Source organism: Mustela putorius, unplaced genomic scaffold (genome assembly GCF_011764305.1).
Source record: "Mustela putorius furo isolate JIRA1106 unplaced genomic scaffold, ASM1176430v1.1 tig00537227_pilon_pilon_pilon, whole genome shotgun sequence".
NCBI classification, from domain to species: Eukaryota; Metazoa; Chordata; class Mammalia; order Carnivora; family Mustelidae; genus Mustela; species Mustela putorius.
The window spans coordinates 24,308,986-24,329,741 of record NW_025422368.1 but is presented as its reverse complement, the minus strand read 5'-3'; the positions used below and the strand labels follow the sequence as shown (position 1 = coordinate 24,329,741).

The window sequence follows — 20,756 nt, the reverse complement described above, 5'->3', positions numbered from 1 at the left end:
GTAGAGCTTCCTTAAAAAACAAAAAAAAACACAACGCCAGAATTCTATTATATGCCAAAATACACAAGGGGGGGAAAATCCTTCAATGGTTGATGAGTTAGCTTTCTGATCCATAGGGAATTACAACTACAGGGATATAAAGCCAGGGTATTCTAGAACCAAGAAAGACATTATAGGTAACCTAACTGAAGCCCTTCATTATTCAGACAGTGAGGTTACCGATGCTCACATAAAAATGTACTAAAGCTACACTCAATGGAATTTTTAGTTTCAAGAGTCAGAAGTTGCTTTGTAGTTTGCATGCCACAGTGATTTATAATAGCAAAGAAAGGTTAAATCAAACCTAGTGTTGTCAGGTGTTCTGTGCATTTATATTTCCAAATATAACATAAAAAACACATTTCAGGGGCGCCTGGGTGGCTCAGTGGGTTAAGCCACTGCCTTCGGCTCAGGTCATGATCTCAGGGTCCTGAGATCGAGTCCCGCATCGGGCTCTCTGCTCAGCAGGAGCCTGCTTCCCTTCCCCTCTCTCTGCCTGCCTCTCTGCCTACTGTGATCTCTCTCTCTGTCAAATAAATAAATAAAAAATCTTTAAAAAAAAAAAAAAAAAAAAAAAAAAACACATTTCATTCAAGTTATTTTCTATCACATATAACGTGTATTAAAAATGACAGTCCATACAATATTCAAGACAAACTTCCTCAGTTATGAGAAAAATTTTTGATAAATTCACACACGTTTTCAAAAAAGAGGATTATTTTTACTTTCTAGCAGGTTGAGGGCTCAGTCCACCATAAGAAATTTTCCTTGATCTTCCAAAGATGCAAAGTCCTTTCCTCTCTTCCCTCAAAAGTGTAGGAACGGTTTATAAATCTCTTAGTTCGTGCTGTTTCAAGTTCAGTTCAGAGGGAGATTAAACCTGGGACATGATAATGTTCCCTTTTAATGCTTTCTATCCCTTCCTTGTACTGCCATCAGAACAAGAACTGTCTCAACAGAATTCACAACTTAGTAATGCATAATAAACACCGCATGAAGTACAGAGTTGCTCTCCTCCAGCTGCTGAAGAGGAAGCTACTAGATCCCCAGGCACAGGGAAGAGTTTCGGAGGAGGCCCTGCTGTCCTGGCCTCAGCTGGTTTCCGCCACCCTTCTCCTTTCTCTGAAAGGACTCACCACTGACACGGGGTTCTTTTGCAGGTGTGGGGAGGAAGGGAGGGCTGCACAGGGAGGTTTCTAAGAAAGTAAGAGAACAAATGTCAAATGTATGTGCCCACCTCGATCGAGAATTTCCACTCCTTCCCCTTTCATCTTGCACACCAGTTTTTCCTGTAGCCTTTTTACTTCAGATTCCTTCTCTTCCAGCTGTTCTTTTAAAGATGCCAGTTTGTCCTACAAATGATAAGCTCGTTTTACAACAGGGAATTATGACTAAAGGAGAATATTCAGGGAGCATGTTAACTCTTAAGTCAATAATGAGTTTTTGGGAATGAAACAAAAAACGATAGGAATCTAGATGCAGACTTCAGAAACCAGACAGTGGCAAGAGGAAGCAGGAAGCAAGACAATTAATGAAGGTCGATGTCTAATAATTCTGGAATAAGTGTTTCAAGTTTCTGTGTGACCAAATTAAAACAAAATGCTTTAAAGTGTAATTAGGACCTGAGTAGCCCTAAGTTTTAAAGCTTATGTTATACAAACAAAAAAAAACCCTCCCCCAGTTAATCCAGGATGATAATCAAATTAGACCCCGAGTGTCATAAAAGCAAAATAAAATGCAAATTGGAAAATATATATCAAGACCTGACTGAGATTTATTTAGTATTTCAAGATGGCATTCATGTTCCCTGAGCATGAACAAGGCAGAGCTTAATTGATGGGTAAGGTAGCAAGTGATGAACAATGTTAGCCAAATCATGGGACTAACTAATTCATCTTCATCACCAAAATAAAAGGACAGAGTCTCCCACAACAATGGAAAAAAGATTTAACAGATTTTAAATCCCCCCCTTCTTGTCTACTATGTAGCTATTAAAGATTCCAAGTCCAATATTCTATTTACTAATGTTAAATTTTCAGTTTAATTTTGGTGAAGAATTAGCTTTAGCAAACTGAAATTTTGCTGGCTGTATTTTAGCACAGAAAATAAAGCTCTGCAGTGCTAATAAGTGTATTTTTATAACTGATAAACATTTTATTTTCAGTCTCTTAAGGTAGGTATTGTGTTTAGTATTATGAGATCTCCAAAGAAGCAAGAAAGCTAGCCCTATACTTTTTACTTATGATAGGCATGGATCCCAAGTACAAGGAATTTTCAGTAGCACTGGCAAAAAGCTTCTTTACAGCAGTAATTTCAACTCACTGTCACGATACAGTTAACCTGTAAGAAAGTCCCAAAGGAAGAAGCAGTCTGAGGCAAAATGGATATCTTTTTCCAGGTGCATTTTTACAACTATTTTACCAAGCTTGGATCTCAGGTACTCTAAGAGAATGAGATCAAATTTCTAAATGAATATTTTTATTTTGCCCATTTGTTATTTTTCATTAATTATTTCATTTTTCTGATAACAACATCAGGGATCGCACTGGCTGAAATGTATTTTTAAAAAAACAGGGATGCCTGGGTGGCTCAGTCACTGGGCTCAGGTCATGATCCCTGGCGAGTCCCGCATCGGTCTCCCAGCTCCACGGGGAGTCTGCTTCTCTCTCTGACCTTTTTTTCTCTCTCAATGTCTCTCTTTTAAAAAATAAAATCTTTAAAAAAATAAATAAAAAAATAAAAACAAAAAAAAAAAAAAAATGAAAAAACAGAGCACACACTACTGAAAAACATGCTACTAAAAAAACTATCACGGCAAAACAGCGCAAGCCAGAAAAGCAAACAGGCCCAGGACCCCCATTCCCCAAAGTCTACTACACACTTCAGGGACTCCCATTTTTGTTCCATCCGCTGCTTTTCACTGCATCTGACCCACCTTGATTTTCATGCTAGAAAGTTTGGCCATTAAAGACTGGTAGAGAGACAGAGGTGTGAAAGAAACCACAGATAGAAAAAGACAAGCCTAAATATCCAAGAAAATAGTATCGGTTTATAAAGGAGGTTAGGTTAACTAACAGAAATAACAGGTTATGTTTCACTAGATTAGTTAAAGCCCCAATTTTTAAAAATTCAGAATAGTGGTGTTCAAATTCAAGAAAGTCTCCAGCTTGGGGGGAAATTTCATTCACTTGTAAGATAACTTCTTTATCATCTATTGAGTTGAGAACTTGTATTATGGATCATAGGTAAGTGAGTCAGGCTGTTTACACATTTTTGCCATTGAGAAAGCTTACCTTGGTTGATTTCAGCTTTTTTTCATACTGAAGTCTTTCATTGTCCATTTCACTGACTCTTAACCTCAAATCATTGATCTCTTGCATTAGCCCCTGTCAAAGGAGGAACAATGAAACATATCAGGAAAGCAACAACACACCTATGTAGGCCAAAATAGCAGCTTGGAAACCTAGTCAACAAGCCCCTGGGTTCAGGTTGTAGGAATTGGATCAGACAAATGGAAATAAATGTATCTACCTGAGGCCCAAAGCATCTTTCTAGTTAAAACACTATTTTAAATTCTCCATGCATCTGGCCCACAATCATGAGATTATGGAAATCAAAGGTAATTCTTTAAAAATTAAATTCAAATAATTAACATATAATGTATCATTAGTTTCAGAGGTAGAGGTCAGTCATTCATTAGTCTTATAGAACACCCAGTCTCTTCACATCACTGCTCTCCTTAATGCCCATCCCCGTTACCCCATCCCCCCCCCCCCCCACCCCCCCTCCAGCAACCCTCAGTTTGTCTCCTATGCTTAAGAGTTAAAAGGTGACTTTCAATTTTGATTAACAAAGGTAGCCAATCGCATACATCAATCATCAGCTATTTCTGGACTAAAAATCACCATATAGATTCCAACTTTAAAAATTAACTAGAAAAATTTTCTTTAGTAAAGCCATTACTTTTAGGGCCTTTTCAGTGATCTGTGGATTATTTATAAAAATATTTTACAATTTCTTCCTTTGTCTAACAAAAAATATAGATTGTTCATCAACCCAGTCTGGGAGAATGGAATGGAATTTAAATCCTTTTATTGTTTTTTTTTTTTGAAATGTAAACCTTTTAAACCAAGGATTCTCAGCTTGAGGGTGGATGAGGGCCCTGTAATTTACAAATACATTGTCATAACATGAATGTTACATTTGGAACAGGAAAAAGAAAATAATCCTAAGGTTTTCATAATACAAATACAGCCAGAAGCTTTTCTCTTTCACATTAAAAAAACAAAACAAAACAAAAACTAATTTGCTTGTAAAACTTGTCTAAGTGTTCTAAGAAACAGTAACATATTTTTGTCTAGAGCCCAGAGAGTAGGAAAAGGGAATCAGAATGCCATACAATACCAACTTCAAATACTGTGGAAAGGATTTCTTTTTTTATTACAAACCACCAAGACTCCACCAATGCTTAACATGTTTTTATTCCTCATTTTACAAGTCCTCTACTCATGAGCCACAAATAAACAGATGACAGAACTATACAAAAATGCCATAAAAAAGAAGCAATACCATAAGAAACAAAACTTTCTTACTAAACTTCTATGAGTAATGATTCACACATGGGGAGAGGGATGCCTTTCCTAAATTACTTAACAGTACTATATAATAATTACTCATTAGTTATTATTATAATTATTTTTTCTTTTTTTTTTTTCCTAAAGAGGGGGGAAGAAGGAGAGACGTTTCAAGCAGACTCCCGCTAAGCATGGAGTCCTAGGCAAGGCTCAATGAGATTCTGACCTGAGCCAAAATTCAAGTCAGAGGTTTAAACTGACAGGGCCACCTAGGTGCCCCTAGTACAGTTGTTATTAGTACAGTACAGTACCTCAGTATGAGGGAACTGTTTGACATCATTTAATAACATTTTAGCTGTGATTCCTTATCTAGAGGTTCGATTCAAGTCTAAGGAAAAAGTCAGTTTCTCCCATTTATTTATCCCCCATTTATTAATCATTCTTGCATACTAGAATTCTTAGTGACCTTCCTTCATCTCCTGGTCTTTTTAATATATATCTTGCCACTTTTTCATGGCTAGCAGCTTTGAATTCCTATTTGGTATTGTCTTATTTTAACTCTTCTTTTAGAAACAGTGACAACTTGCAAAAAGAAGTAACTAAAAAAACCACAATTACAAATTGAGATAATTTTTCTGTTAAAAAACAAACAAACAAACAAACAAACAAACAAACCCTACCCAAATTTCCCTTCTGGCAACACTAAGTATGAATGTAAATCTCCAACCTGAAAGAAGTCCTGTTTTTCCACAGTCACTCAAGCTGGAAAATCTGGAAATAGCTCAATATAAGACTTTAAAATAATGGAATTCAAATTATTTCCAATTCAGTTCTTTATAAAAAGAAAACCCCTTTTACTAGTCCCTTTTCCCTCTCCGAGAAACTTCAGGCTGCGCAGAAACGTAATTTCTGGCATCTGTACTCTTACCAGAAGGGGGCACTGTTGAATAGTGTTAAGCATCTCCTATCAGCCATTCCAGGCAAGTCTTCAAAATTCCAGGATTTCAAGACTTTTACCCTTAATCTTTCAGAAGTGCCTGTATTTTCCCCCCCCACTCCAATATTTTCTTAGAAATTAATCTCCAAAATAATCTAAAATTCTAAGACAAAGTTAAGGAATTTTGGATTCATGAAACAGCCAGGGAAACTTTTGTTTGTTTTTAAAGGAGGCTCCAGACCCAATATGGGGCTTGAACTCATGACCCTGAAATCAAAAGAGTTGCACACTCTACTGACTGAGCCAGCCAGGCGCCCCCACCAAACATTTTATTAAGGGAACAAAAATAGGAAAGAGCATATTCAATTCGGTTTTAATTTTAAGGACTATTTTATTTGTTGTTATATGTAATGAGGTTGATCAGATTATAGTTTATAATCTCTAGATATGCATGTGGTATTTTACCAATAGTGTTAAATATCTTAGAAAAAAATCAAGGATTGAGTTTACTGAAAGTCTGATGACAGGATCACTTTGTTTATGATTGAAAATGCATGAGTAAAGGAAGGAAGCACCAGGAAAAAAAAAAAGTTTTATTAAAAAATAAAAAAATGCAGACACGGCACCTGGGTGGCTCAATCGCTTACATCTCTGACTTGATCTTCGGCTCAGGGTTTTGGGATCGAGCCCCACGACAGGCTCCTCACTCAGCACAAAGTCTCTTGAGATTCTCCCTCACCTTCTCCCCCTGCCCCTCCCCCCGCTCACATGCTCTTTTTCTCTCAACTAAATAAAATCTTTTTTAAAAAAACGCAGACAAACTCAAGAGATGTGACTACTGCTCTGGAGTCTTACCAAAAAATCCTAACACATCCACTTCTATTTAGTCCCAATGCTTGGTTAACATCCCCGATCCAAATTAACCAGTCATGCAGGATGACTCCCCCTCAGCTTTATGGACACAAGGGAAAGGGCCAACTCTTGACCAGAACACTGCGACGTCTTTCCCTGCACCAGAGTAACCTCCATGGCACGCAGTCCATCTGTTGACTGAACTCTGTCATGTTATGCAGCAAGTGTGGAGTCAGGGAATGACTGAGAGGAAATAGAGGAAAATATCCAAATGGATTTTTTCAAGAAAGCACAAAAGGGACAATTTTAGAGAAACTGGATGACTTTCTCAGCTCTGTTCTAAGAGCCCTAGCCTCAATCAAGTGAGGAACATGCTCATATAGGTGACTGACAAAGAACTTTTGAAGGTTGAACGTGAACTAAATTGGGGATTTCCTTTTGCTGTTGAGGAAGTAACACACATACGCCAAGACCTTCCATTACAGTTCCATTTTGGCTGAAAATTGAATTTGGAAAATAGCAATGGAGTAAATCTCACTAAAGCCAGTCTATGCGGGACTTGCCCACAGCTAGTAACATACCTAAGGGGACCCCCGTTATCATGATGGTACAGAGTTGGCTTCAAAGAAACGTGTGTAAAAAGAAAACAGAGGGGGAAGAATACTTAAATGAGTTCTCCTCTCTGCTTCTTGGGACGCAGTTTCTAATGCAGTATGACAACTTTCCATACTCCAACCGAGGAAACAAAAGAGAGAGAAAGGAAGAGATTCCCTGGGAGATAAGGGAGTCCTGCAGATCTTCAAATTTTTTCCAAATAAACAGATTTCAAACGGATAGGCTCTCTTTTCCCAACAACAAATAATAAGCAAATAAAAGACCCAGATTAACAATAAAACAGTCCAAAGAACAAAACATGTTTAGCCACAAAAATGGGTACTTCAAGTTGTAGAATCTATCCCAAATTTCACAAAAGTATAGTGAGCTTTATTTAATTGGTATGATTTATGTGTGGAAGAGACCAAAAGTAGAAGGCCAAACTAAATAAACTCTAAAAATCTGATTTTTATGATTATATAAGAAGAGCATGTTCTCTGTACATATTTTCAAACCTACTTATTATATAGAAAATAATCAGTAAAATTTAAAAATGGCTATTAGTAAAGTGATACACTTAAACCCATTATTTCCATAATGAAGAAAACCACTACAGATGGACAGGAGGACGGACAGGAGGACAGACAGGCAGACGAACAGAGAGAAGCTCCAAATGTCACAAAGTGAAAAGTTCTTTCTAAATACTAATGAAAGCATTAAAATTTCATATCAAAAGTCTCACAATTTAAAAAAAGGTATGAACAACAAAAAGTCTCACAATAAATATTGCCATGAGCATTTAGTGATTAAAAAGTCAATGTAAAAAAAGCCAATGTAATTAAAGATTATTCCTAAAAAGGAGCACGGATGAACGAGAGCACGTAGCAATTAACTACCTCCCCCTCACGCCTACAAGGAATTTCAACTTGCTCTGGAAATATGTGTATGACATATACAGACGCACACGCATATGTATGTTAAGGGGGAGGGTATCACTTACCTCCGTGTCTCTGAACCTGTCTTCATAATCCAATCTATCCTTCTCCACAGCGGTCAGTTTAAGCTTCAAGTTAGATATTTCAGCCATCAGATCCAACTTCTGAGTTTCTAGGGATGTCCTACTCAGAAGCTCCTATTGGAATTTAAGAGATACACTCAAAACTTGTTTTATTACAAATCACCACATATGATTGTGTCTTACCCTGCAAAGCAGTAACTATCAAGTCGGGAATGTGGTAAAGATTAATCACTAAACAGATAAAATTTGAAAATATTATCTGCTTCTGTGAATCTTCATGGAGCAGAACTAAGTGTGCGCTTACTTCCTGGGGAGACGGACATGCTCTAGATACGCAGAAATCTTAACGGCTTCAAAGCCTGATGAGAACACTGATGCTGACAGGGTCGCTCTGCGTTAGGCACTGTTCTGATGTGGTTCGATCCTCAAAACAACTTTCTAAAGCAGAAACTCCTACTAAAGATAACTCAGGAATTATCTTTGTTCAACAAATGCGGAAGGTGAGGAACAGAGAGGCTGAAAACCTGCCAAAGGTCATACAGCCAGGATGTGGCAGAGCAAGGACTCAAACTGAACCAGTCTCCCTCCAGTACGTACCCTACCCGCTATATTATAGGTCCTCTCGTCTACGAGCACTGTGTGTGTGTGTGTGTGTGTGTGTGTGTGTGTGTGTGTGTGTGTTACAAGTTTGGGTTTGTTTTCTTTTCCCCATAAAAGTCACATATGGTACATATCTTTTTTCTTAATCATAAAATATATGCTCATATCTGGGGGTTAGGAAACCATATGCAAATTTAAAGAAGAACATTTAAACTACCTATAATCCTATCAGTATTTTATTGCAGATTCTAATTACATGAACGCTTTCTATGTTATGCATGTGTTTTGAGACCCTGTTACCCTCAGTTTTTGCTTAAAATATGCCAGTCTCGGTGAATCATGAACTTCAATGCTGCGTCCGAGGGGACACAACAACCAAGTGCAGAACTTCAAACAGGCGAGCAAGAAAACCCCACCTCAGTGACGGCTTCTGAACATACCTGCTGCAGCATTTCCTCTGTGGCATTCAGCTTCTCCCGGTGCTCTTCAAGACAAAATTCCAAATCTCGAATCTTCTCCCCCTGAGCATCCACCTGGTCTGTTAACACACTTACCTGTATATAGAGCAAAATACTGCAATAGATTAGGAAGGATTTGGGTCCCACTACAAACTTTATTTCTCTAAATAAAACAAAAACTGGAATGATGTCACTACCCATTTGTTGTAAGGGGGAAAAAAAAACTATCAATAAGACAGCAGTCCTTTACAATCCTATCTAAGTGATGCTTCTTGACCTGCAGACTCCCAATTTTTAAGGAGGTTAGGGCTGATTGGGGATATGCAATACCTTGTAGTTATAGGTTAACTTCAATTCAACCATTTTATGCGAGAGGGTATGTGCATAGATCATCATTTTGGGGAGGTTGGAATGGGAGTGGGAGGTAGTATTAGAGATTAAGAGAGGAAATGGAGTTATGTTTGAAAGAGAAGCTGTCAAGGACTACACGTGGGTCTTTCCCCACGATCACCAATCCCATAAATACACTGCAATTTACTTAACTCAAAATACCAAAATAAAAATGTTTGTCGTGCATTTAAAACATTAAGAAGAAGAAAACTCAAATTTAGCCACTAAACCAGAGTCCACTACTCACTTCTGTTCTGTTCAGCTCACAGGATCATTTTTAAAATTGAAAATTAAATAGATTCAGATTCAAAAACATTCAGGTTTATGAAAATCTGTGGTATAAAATTGCAATTTATGCTGTAAATTAAAAACACCAGATCAACTAAGATGACAGATCAGATCAGATCAGAAAGTCAGCTTAGATGACACTGTGGCTGTCATCAGAGGAGCCGAGGCTGCTCACTCTAGACCGGGGAGGCACTCCTTGGTGCTACCACAGTCCTCACCACTCCCTATTGTGTGTACGTACTTATTTCTATCAGCACTTATTTCTATCAGCAATCTGGCTCCCAAGCATCTGAATATGCCATCCCAATTTAAAATGGTCTTTGTAAATATGTTGTGGAGGAAGAATAGCATTGTTAAAAATCACTTGCCTGAAGAACGAGAGATTCTTTATCATTCTCTAAACGTGCTAGCCTTTCTTGATACACCTCTCCATTTCCGGGCAGGTGTCCATTTGTCTGAAAAGATGAAGGAGTATGTGTAAGGCTTGACTCTCTTTAAAACTGAAACGACTGTGAGCAAATAAAATGGCAGACATTCTTAATCCAAGGAACCTGAGTAGAATTCAGCCAGCTGCTGCCACCACTGCTAGAAAACACGAGTCTAAAACTTGGTCCATTTGCCTCAAAATAGGTAAAATGGGCATGGTAGGCATGTTATCACCAAACCAGACAAGTTCCCATCAAGCAGAAAAATCATGACCTAAAAGGAACAGTGGTTACTAACATGCTCGCAGGGACGCATAGCTGGGTCATACGAAGTTTCGCGAGTGTGTGGTCAGGCAGAAATTACTTATGCCACCTGAATGATCTGTGCTATTTCTGGGTGGGGGCACTGGGAATGTCCTGGGCTGCCCTTATGTGCCTCCCCTCTCCTCCCAAGTTGCAAACCCAGAACTGCAAATGCCTGTCTTTACAGAGGAGGCCTTGGGGGCAGCTCATATCAGCTTCCTCCCTGTTACTCAGGACCAAATCTCAGGGCAAGCCTTCCCTTTGTCTTTGAAGCCTTTCTTCCTTCCCCTGAAAGCTTAGGAAGCAGTCCACAACTACTTCCCCCAACCGTCCCCATCCACACCTTACCAGGAACTTTATTAGCTCCCATTCTGACTTCACTCTTTGTGACTTTGCTCAACTCTATTAGGTTACGCCAAGCTCCTGCAGAGCCTGGAAACAGGTATCATCCTGCAACCACAGCACTGGCCTGGGGCTCTGCTTAGATTCGTGCTCACTTTCTTCACCTCCCTCCAGCCCCGCACGTTTTTATCAGATTCGGACATGTCTGTGCATGGTGTAAATGCTGAAGGAAACACCGATTGGGAAAGCGAGTCACATTTTTCTTTTTCTCAGCTGTCTCATATATAAAAGCCATTAAGGAGATACACAAAAAAGACTCACGGAGAGCACACAATATAAAAACATCATTTTGAAATACAGCAGTATATCTGATATGTCCCTTGTTATCTCATGTAAGTAGCTCATAATCATATGACGGGTAATCCCAATAGAATTTCCTGATTCCTCATTCAACTACAACAGAAATAAAAGCCACTGGAGCTCAAATTAGTTAGATAGGGCCATCCAGAGGTCAATGAAGAAAGCAAATAACTTCAGGGGCGCCTGGCAGGCTCAGTTGGTTAAGCATCTGCCTTCAGCTCAGGTCATGATCCCAGGGTCCTGGGATGGAGTCCTACATCAGGCTCCCTGCTCAGCAGGGAGTCGGCTTCTGCCTCTCCTCCCTGTGCATGCTCTCTCTCTCATTTTTCTCTCTCTGAAATAAATAAAATCTTTAAAAAAAAAAAAAAAAGAGCAAATAACTTCATGTTTAAACCAGAGAAACACAAACTCAACCTTATCGTCCAAGAACACAGCAGATGTGACATCTATTATTTTCCAGAATTAACTGGTATTCTTATACTACCTTTCCAAATAATGCAGTTTCCCATATAAATTCTGGAAGTAATAAAAGGCATGTGTTGAGCGCACGCACACACACACGTACATGCACATGCTAACAAAAAAGGAAATTGCAGCATGTTGCTTCTAAAAACTTAGATGCACTGGATACATTGCCCATGAGGCCACAAAAGAATCAGAAGCTAATTGAGGAAGGCTGCAACAACATGTATTTAGAGTGGATAAAGTTTTTTAACATCAGTTTGACCACATACCTGCCCTATAACCATTGCATAATTCTGGTCATATTGTAAACCGAAGTATCCAAATACATTACAAGTTGTGGCCTGAAAGACTTCCAACCCCAGGAACTGCCATGAAAATGAAATTTACATAATTTCTTAAGGACAGTTTTTTGGAACAGAGCCAGGATGTATGATACACGTTCTCAATCTGAAGCAGTACTCAGACTGGCCTTCTACAGCTTTGAATTCCTCATTCTGATGATGAATGTTAGCAGGCATCTGCTTTTAAAACCCCACGTGCTTTTATAAACAGATACACTTCATGAGGTAGAAAAAAAAAAGGTTTCTGTTCACTGAGGATAAAAAGTAAAAGTTGTTATTTCTTCCGATGGAAAGATTAGAAATGCTGCTATAGCAAGTTCTAGAAGGGTTTCACGAAGCTACTGCATTTGAAATGGAAATCAGATGTTCCAAAATCACTATCACAAAACGATCTTAGAATCAAAATACTAAAAACTGACTCACTATGAGCATACATACTCACACTTCTCGAGACTAGTGATATTTATAAGAGTTCATAATGCTCAAGGAGTTCTTTTTTTAAAAGACCACAGGTCACCACAGCAAAACAAAGCCAAAGTTAAGAATCACCAATGGAGTAGTTAAATACTTTTAAAGGAGTGCACTGACCAGGTGAAAGTCTAGTCTCTTCACACATTTATTTCTATTTCTGCCAATTCTGTTACCTTTGACTTGAGAATCCTTGCAGGAGGTAAGTTCCATTAGGCAAATACCTTACCACCTCTGTTTTTCCTCCAACTCCCAAGCTTCACCAACCTGACCACTCAAAACCTCCCCACGTGGCATGCACTCTCGAATTCTATTCCTTTGGCGCGGGCCGTATTTCCCACCCTTTCCTCATCTTTCCTCGCTCTGTAAAGTCCAGCTCAACCCGGGCTTGGCCTGTGAAGTGTTCCTTGAGTTACCTGTTCACTCATAGGCCAGTTAGAGATTCCAGATCGTGGAATCCTCATCGTGGCAGGCAACACACTGAACAGATGAGGTTAGACGTGGCTACATATATGTTCCCCTCTTCCAACAAACTGCCTTCTTTGTGAGTAGGTTTGCCTTTGCACCTGGCACACAGTGAGTTCAAACCAAATGACTATGGAATGAATAACGAATGATAGGTGTTCAATAACCATCAGATGAATACAGGATGAACGAACACTTGGTTGCAAGTTGGCCCTCTCACTTCTCACTCCGTGGTTGACCTGAAGCCTGTACTCCCTCTTGCTACCATGTTTAGGAGGTGTTTTCAGAGCCTTTTTAATGGACTATACTTGAGACTATCTTGCATGAACTCCCTTACATACTATCTTCTCCAAAGCAGAGTATATATGGCCTCCGACATCTTCCCTTTCTTCCGCCATCTTGGGGGAATTGAGTCTTACTTCCTGCTCAAAGCTCATTATTCCACATAACCTTTGGATCCTTAATTTCCTGCTTCCCTGAGACTTACAATTACCACCTCTACCCATACTATTCTCAGTTTCTTCCTCCTAGTGAACTTTCTTCCACTGGCCATTCCAACATCTACTCCAAGGCTGTGTGTCCACCACTATACTCACTCATCATTCCTCTCGGCCTCTACAAATCCATTTTTCTTAGCCAGTTCTCACCTCCTCCTTCTTACCTTATGCCATACTCTCTTCTGCCCCTACACTGGTTTCCCTTCTCTGTCTTGTCTTGTCCTTCACCACTTAGCTTTTCACCATATTCTGCCATGGATGGCTTCCTCATGACCTTACAAGAGTTGGTCACTTATTCTCCTTAATGATCCCTCAAGGCAAAACTACCTTACATTTCTTTTGATTCTCCCAAGATTCTTATAAAATCATGGGCAGAGAGTTAAAAATACATTGAGTATCAACTCTTGTTGAGTCTATTTGACATCCAAAGCACTGAACACCAGCTCAAATTACTTTACTCAAAATCCCAGAGATGCCTTCAAAATAACTCTTCCTACTTTCACTCATGATGCAACTCCATCCTGACCACATTCGATACAACTGAAAGTTTAAGTCAAAATCAGCATCAGCTTGGGGATTTCAATACTATTGTAGCCAACTAACAGTGCGTGTGGAGGAGGGTATGGGACACTTGGGAGGGAAAAAGCAAGGCAAGGGATCCAGCTCGAATGCAACAGTGATACTTTAATTAAGGAACTTGTGGTGTTTGCCGGATATTCCTGGCACGACGGGTAAAATGTCTAAATGGCTCTATTCCTTACAGAATTATAGAATCCAAAAGTTAGCCAGCAACCACCCCTGGGAATATGAGTTGTCTGAATTCATGGAGCAGATGCTCCATATAATGCTAAAGGCACAATATACCTCACCCACAGTCATCTAGATAGAAGCTCTTCTATTTATATTATTTTCCTTTTAATGGTCAAGTAGACCCACGATCAAGTATAAAGATGTAATAAATGTTAGCATCTTGCTTCCCATGCCTCCCTTTCAAAAACTGTTTTATTATACAAAATTTCATTTGTATCTGCAAGTAGAGACCTTAAGTACCCATCACACAACAATATCAACGGTTACTACTTCAAGGTAGGCAGGAATGTTTTGCCTGCTATGTTCACTTAAAGTATCGTGCTATATTTTCCTTTAATTTTCTTAGTTCTGTTGGTTTGCACTGGTCTCCAGTTGACTACCCTCTCTCCCCAGCTTCGTTTTGCTTTGTTCTTTCCAGAGCTCTGCTGTCCTGTCTAAATCCCAAACCAACAAGCAAGCAGTGATTTGCCACAATTACACTTAACTTCTGTTGTAACACAGAACTCAGTTTGAATAGAACATTCCCAAATCAGAGTGCTGAGTAGCTAAATGACAATATGGAAAAGAAAATCAGTTCCATTTTATAAGGACAACAAATGTTAAGAAACAGTTGGACTGCTGCTATAACACAGACACAGACACACACACACACACACACACACAGTCTCCACCAAAGTCAATACACTTATTTTTTTTTAAAGATTTTATTTATTTATTTGACACAGAGAGAGAGATCACAAGTAGGCAGAGAGGCAGGCAGAGAGAGAGGAGGAAGCAGTCTCCCCACTGTGCAGAGAGCCCAATGTGGGGCTCGATCCCAGGACCCTAAGATCATGATCTGAGCCAAAGGTAGAGGCTTAACCCACTGAGCCACTCAGGCGCCCCTCAATACACTTATTTTTTAAATTAGTTTTAAAAACTGCCATCCAGTTTTTTATTTCATGATGACATTTTTCAAAATTCTGTATCAAGGAAAAAAAAGGAAGGCGCAGCCCTCTAAATCTCCTTTGGTTAAATTTATCTCCAGCCACTCAAAGAACCCTCTCACACCAGGGCCTCGTGCACCCTAACCAGCATTACCTCTCTACCGCTGCGTGCAGACATTTGTTTGCCTGCTCTCTACCAGATACTGGAGTAGGAGGAGAAACGGAGAAAGGCAGGAAGGCCACGAACACCACAGTCACATTTCACCAGGGCCTACCAGCACAAGAAGGAATCTCATACACTGTTGTCCAAAGAATAAATGAACGTGATGGCAAGAGCACTGGAAGTCAAACCACCAGGCAACAATACTCCACTCCCCTGTCCTCTCTCCAAGTGTGATGGAATCAGGGCGGTGAGGCTCTCACCTTGTGCTATGCATAATGATCTCAGGGCAAAAGCACTGCCACTGGGAGCTACTGGAGCGTCCCCACTGGAGTGTCCCCACTGATTGGCTGATGACGCTATGTACTAGCAGGTCTGCCTCCATCAATCTTGAAACACACCATTTATTGTCTCCTCTGAAATTTCTGTTATGACTCTAAAAAATAAATACGAACCCGGGGCAATACGGACAATGTTTCCAGGAAGATGTCTATTTCTTCCAAAAATCTCATCAGGTCTGCTCAAAAAGAAATCCAAAGGGAGAAATCCATCGCACATATACAGCGTCACACCCAAAAAGCCCACTCATGACCCTCTCCTAGAAAAAGATGCCTGTTTATTCAAAGTCGCCAGAAAGTGCTTCAAAGCCCGAAGCTCAGGATAAGCCTGAGTACCTCCTGTACTTTCCAAGTCAGAGAGAACAGATGTGGTGAAAATCAGAAATATGGCTTTTATTTCTGGGTTGTAATTTTTCTCAGTGTGTGTTTTCCAGAAATAGAACACTTCTTCTTCACTCAATAGCCAACGGGAGCAAGAAACAAGTGTTCTGGGGGTGAGAAGCTTTCACGTGAGCTAGGATGTCTCAGTGAGACACTGCTGAACTCAGATGATCTGTGACCCCGTGACCCAATCTTAAGATGGGCCTTGTTTGCCAAAGCTGGAACAAACATTCCCTGGAGACAACATGAAAAGGGAAGCTGGGCAGAGAGCAGTGGGGGATTCTGGGGACGGCGGGCCTAGAATGGGTCATGTGGCGGAGAGTCAGGGACTGGAGAGAATGTGCCCCACGTCTGAAGTCACGAGTATTTTTATTTTTATGAAACTTGTTCTAAAAACTTTTTTAGAAGATACACTTGCAATTAATAGGACCTATTTTTTAAATGTAGGAATACGATGGAAATGTATTGTGACTTATCAGGTCAGAAGCCAGTGAGGCACACTTCAATTTCTCTTATCGGCCACGATGCCGATTTGAAGTTCTATCATCGCAGTTCCACTCACTTTGTCAAAAACTGCACTTTTGTCATTTCTGCTGATTTTGCGAATGCCTCATACTAAAGCTGCTAAGTAACTGGTCACTTGTGGGATTTTATGCCCTGATCAAGGTCATGATCCTCAACGTCTTCCATTGGGAAAAGCTTAGTATGAATGTTCTAGGCAACTCATAGAGTTAGACCTAAAGCAAACAGAAACTGCTTGCTTGGCTCAAATAATTTGACATATTTTTTCTGTTTGCCCTCTTGAACTTAGAGCTTGATAAAGCATGTAATTCTCCACCATTAATATCTCTATTAACAGGAAAATACTTCTATCTCAGTACTTGACCAAATACGGCATACTCAACAGATTTGGGTTTTTGTTTTGTTTTAACCACAGGAGAGGAACTTCGGAGTCTTAAACTTGTCAGTGTTTAGAAGGTTACAGCTATAGCTACTTTATTCAAACAAATTCATTCTTAGTGATTTAATATCCCCTCACAAGTAACAAACTATTAATGTGACTATTTTCTTTCTTCTGAACCAGCTTCTGATCATATGAAAGAATGATACAGCAGAAATCAGTAGGGAAGGAAGACGCGACACCCGACAGGAAACCAGGGGGTCTCCTGGCCCAGACAAAGTAATTAGAACTGCAAAGGGCCAGTGGCATTAATGAGAAGATCGGTATCAGTCTTAAGGACATGGACTCCCAAGGTGGCTATCATTAAACATAAATGAAATCTTAATTATGTAACTGAGAATAAGTCTCTAAAATATTGTAAAAGCTTCTCCATAGTCTGAAAAATGTCTGTAGTCTTGTAAAAAAGTGAACCATGTAGGAGTGACACGGAACTGGAGCCAACACTTTCTTTCCCTCTTTGCAGATGGACCCCGTAGTTTCCCCTCCATCCTCTACAATCTCTTCAGTGTTGTATTTTCGACTCGTCTACCAGGCGCACCGACAAGCACTCATAAGTTCGCTCCCGGGACTCACACTCCCGTGCGGCAGAAGCTGTTGTCCCTGTTTCACAAACGAGGAAACGAGACAAACACCTTAAAAAATCTCCACCAAATCATGCAAGCTTCTAAGAATCAGCCCCCAAATTGAAATTCAGGTCTGTTGTCTCCAGCACCTGCACTGGGAAATGCCAAGATACAATCCAACCATCAGTTTTATCACAGTATTAATGTTCTCATTTTGGGTGGTGGTAAGATACACCCAGAAAATTTGTCACTTTTACCATTCTTTTTTTTTATTTTTTTAAATTTTTTTTTTAAAGGATTTTATTTATTTATTTGACAGACAGAGATCACAAGTAGGCAGAGAGGCAGGCAGAGAGAGAGAGAGAGAGAGAGAGAGGGAAGCAGGCTTCCTGCGGAGCAGAGAGCCCGATGCGGGGCTCGATCCCAGGACCCTGAGATCATGACCTGAGCCGAAGGCAGCAGCCCAAACCACTGAGCCACCCAGGCGCCCCATCACTTTTACCATTCTTAAGCATATAGTTCAGTGGCATTACTCGTATTACAGAAAGAACACTTTTTCTATCTTCTTCTCTCAATATTTTTAGTGGCGTTCTTTAGATTTTATTTGTTCCAAATGTATTAAAACCATGGTATATACCAATGTGTTCAGGGAAAGGGCAGATCCTCCACGCCATCTGTTTTTGAGACGGATGCCTAGAAAGGGGCTTCACTGTTCTGGGAAGAAGAACGCGATTGGAAGCCCAATTCTATAGCTTCCCTCACACCCTAGAACTGACATGACCCCACAGATCACTAGATGGCACTTCCTATCAGATACTGCAGACCTCTGCCTCGCTGCCTTTGGAGGTTCTATTCACTCTGCTTCCTATCTGAATTGCTCTTGGTCCTTTTACAGTAAATTTTCCAATAGTACTGAGAAAGCATCTATTACGTGCAAGGTTCTTTCCTTTACAGGACTATTTGTTCTAGGCCACAGCAGGTCATCCAAGAAAGCGAGTCCACCTTCAGAGGCAAAATCAGGTGGTGGGCTGGAGCCCATGAAATGTACACTAACATTATCCTTAAAGGGAACTGGGATGCATTAAGGGATAAAAATCACAGTGAACCTGCTGCCCTGTACTTTTTTGTTGTTGTTGCTCTAATCAGCTACTCTATGTTCTAAATTTTGGAATAAGCCACAAGAGATTCCGAGCGCAGGATCTGTAATGTGCCATTATCTACCATTTGACTCTGAAGCCATTTGACGAGTGTTTCCGCTGTTGAATCTGGGATCTGGCATCTCAAACCTTCCTTCTCATCTGTGTCCATCACCTCCAACAAGCCACGCAGGTCTTCCACAAGGTGCAGAGCTCGCAGGCTTCCCATGAATCCCGGGGAGGTGGGAGACTGGCAATCAAAAATTCCATTGGAATAGTCCAGGGCCTTAGAACCTAAGTTTAAAAAAAAAAAATCACAGAGAGAACAACAGGGTTTATATTACATAATGTCCTAAAGCTGAGGGTGGCAAGCAAGTCCAGTCACAGTGAGGAATAATCAAAATAAGCAAAAAGGAAAAGAAAATAAAGGAGTCGTGCGAATCTCTCCAAGTCATAGTGATTCAGTGCAAAAATAAAATCCATATAATTGATGGTAAATATCAATCACCAAATACCTAAACAGGGACGTCAACTGTGTATTACGGTAAGAACATAATGAATGGACTTTGGTGAAAGATGTGCTGACCTCATGGAAATAAGGGCTAAGAAGGTAGAGATCAGTGTGGATAGAGCCAAGTACTTCCCAAAATATAAATTTAGGTACCATAAGATTTTGAGAAATTCCCTGTAAAAGAAGTTGCACAATTTGGTGGAAACCGCATAGCATAATGTCAAGGGTAACAGGACTGGCTTCCGGTTAATTTACCAGAATTTAAGCTTTGGAGAATTTCAATGAATATATGTATACATTTGTGTATGTACAGGAGTGTGTGTGTGTGTTTAACATTTTTCTCCCATGATTTTGTTTGCAGCCTAGCATCAAAAACTCTTGCTAATATCAGCTTTAAAAAATAGTTTTACAGCCTTTCTTTCCCTATTACTTATAAGGGAAAGCGTTTTATGACTTGAATGTACATAACTAACCCATTGCCTGCTCAGAAATCACTCATATATACCTCTTCATCTCTTTGATTTTTATTTTCTGGTCTATCAAATATACATATTAATTAGAAGTACTAACTTTAAGTGTCAAAAATTATGATATTTTGACTACCACCTCATTAATCTGAGGGTCTTATAAAGGGAAGAAAAGTGTGAACCAATGTGTAAATTCTCTCTCCAGTTGCCACACAGCTTGATCAATTCCAACCATAGGGAGAGGCATTTTCCTTCAGTTAGTCCATTCCACTGACCTTCCAAAGAACTAGACCAAATGATGAGGACCCAAATCTGCCAAACTGTAATAATGGTAACCACTGATATGCTAGGCCCAATGTTAAATACTTCCCATGATCTTCCCCTCAGGAACCATATAAGGCTGAGAGGAAAATCCAGAAAAATAGAAATTGAGGAGAGTATGTCCGGGAAAGGGAGGAACAGTAGAGCATTTTAAAAACAAAACAGGCTATCGTGTCCTATGCCAGTAGTTTAAAGCACTACAATCACCTGATAATACTATTCACAATAGATGTACCCACAATAACCTTCTACTCTTTTAAGTCTCCATCACAAAACAAGGTGAGGGATAGGGGAGAAATGCATATTTAGAAAAACTCCTCAAATATTTGCAATCACATCTCCCTCTACCTTAGGTGGAGAGCTACTGATAGTAATTTGAGAAAATAAAGTCAGGTCCTACCCAAAAAGCTCCTGACTGCGTCAGTGTGAGCTGAGACCCAGGAAGTCTTGATTTTCCGAATAACTCTCATGTTGGTCCTGAAGCCCTGCCAGGGCTAAGGAACAAATATACTCATCTAGTAGAGTATGTAAAGCGTCAGTCCTCAAGTACTGTCCAGAAACATCACTTGTCTTGCCTACGGAGTTCCACTAAGAATTTGAGGTTATAACCTCTGATAACAGCCTAGGATCTGGCTCTGGTTATATTTTCCGAAACTGTGACACAGTAAGTCCAATCTCTTTTCCACGTAATAGTCCTTCAACTGTGTGAAAGTATCTATCATGCCCTGAGCAAGAATATAACTTTCCCAGTTACACTTAACCAGTT

At 39.9% G+C, this 20,756-nt stretch overlaps 1 protein-coding gene across 1 annotated transcript in view; it reads right to left on the bottom strand.

Annotated features, from left to right (window-relative positions):
* Nucleotides 1–20,756, bottom strand: part of LOC123389960 (liprin-beta-1-like) — a 57,424-nt gene that overhangs the window by 34,637 nt on the left and 2,031 nt on the right. Inside the window, 6 exon segments of the mRNA XM_045073055.1 lie at nt 1,277–1,391; nt 3,333–3,425; nt 7,997–8,128; nt 9,055–9,168; nt 10,119–10,205; nt 18,777–18,985. Of these exon segments, the coding sequence (XP_044928990.1) occupies nt 1,277–1,391; nt 3,333–3,425; nt 7,997–8,128; nt 9,055–9,168; nt 10,119–10,205; nt 18,777–18,985 (750 nt within the window).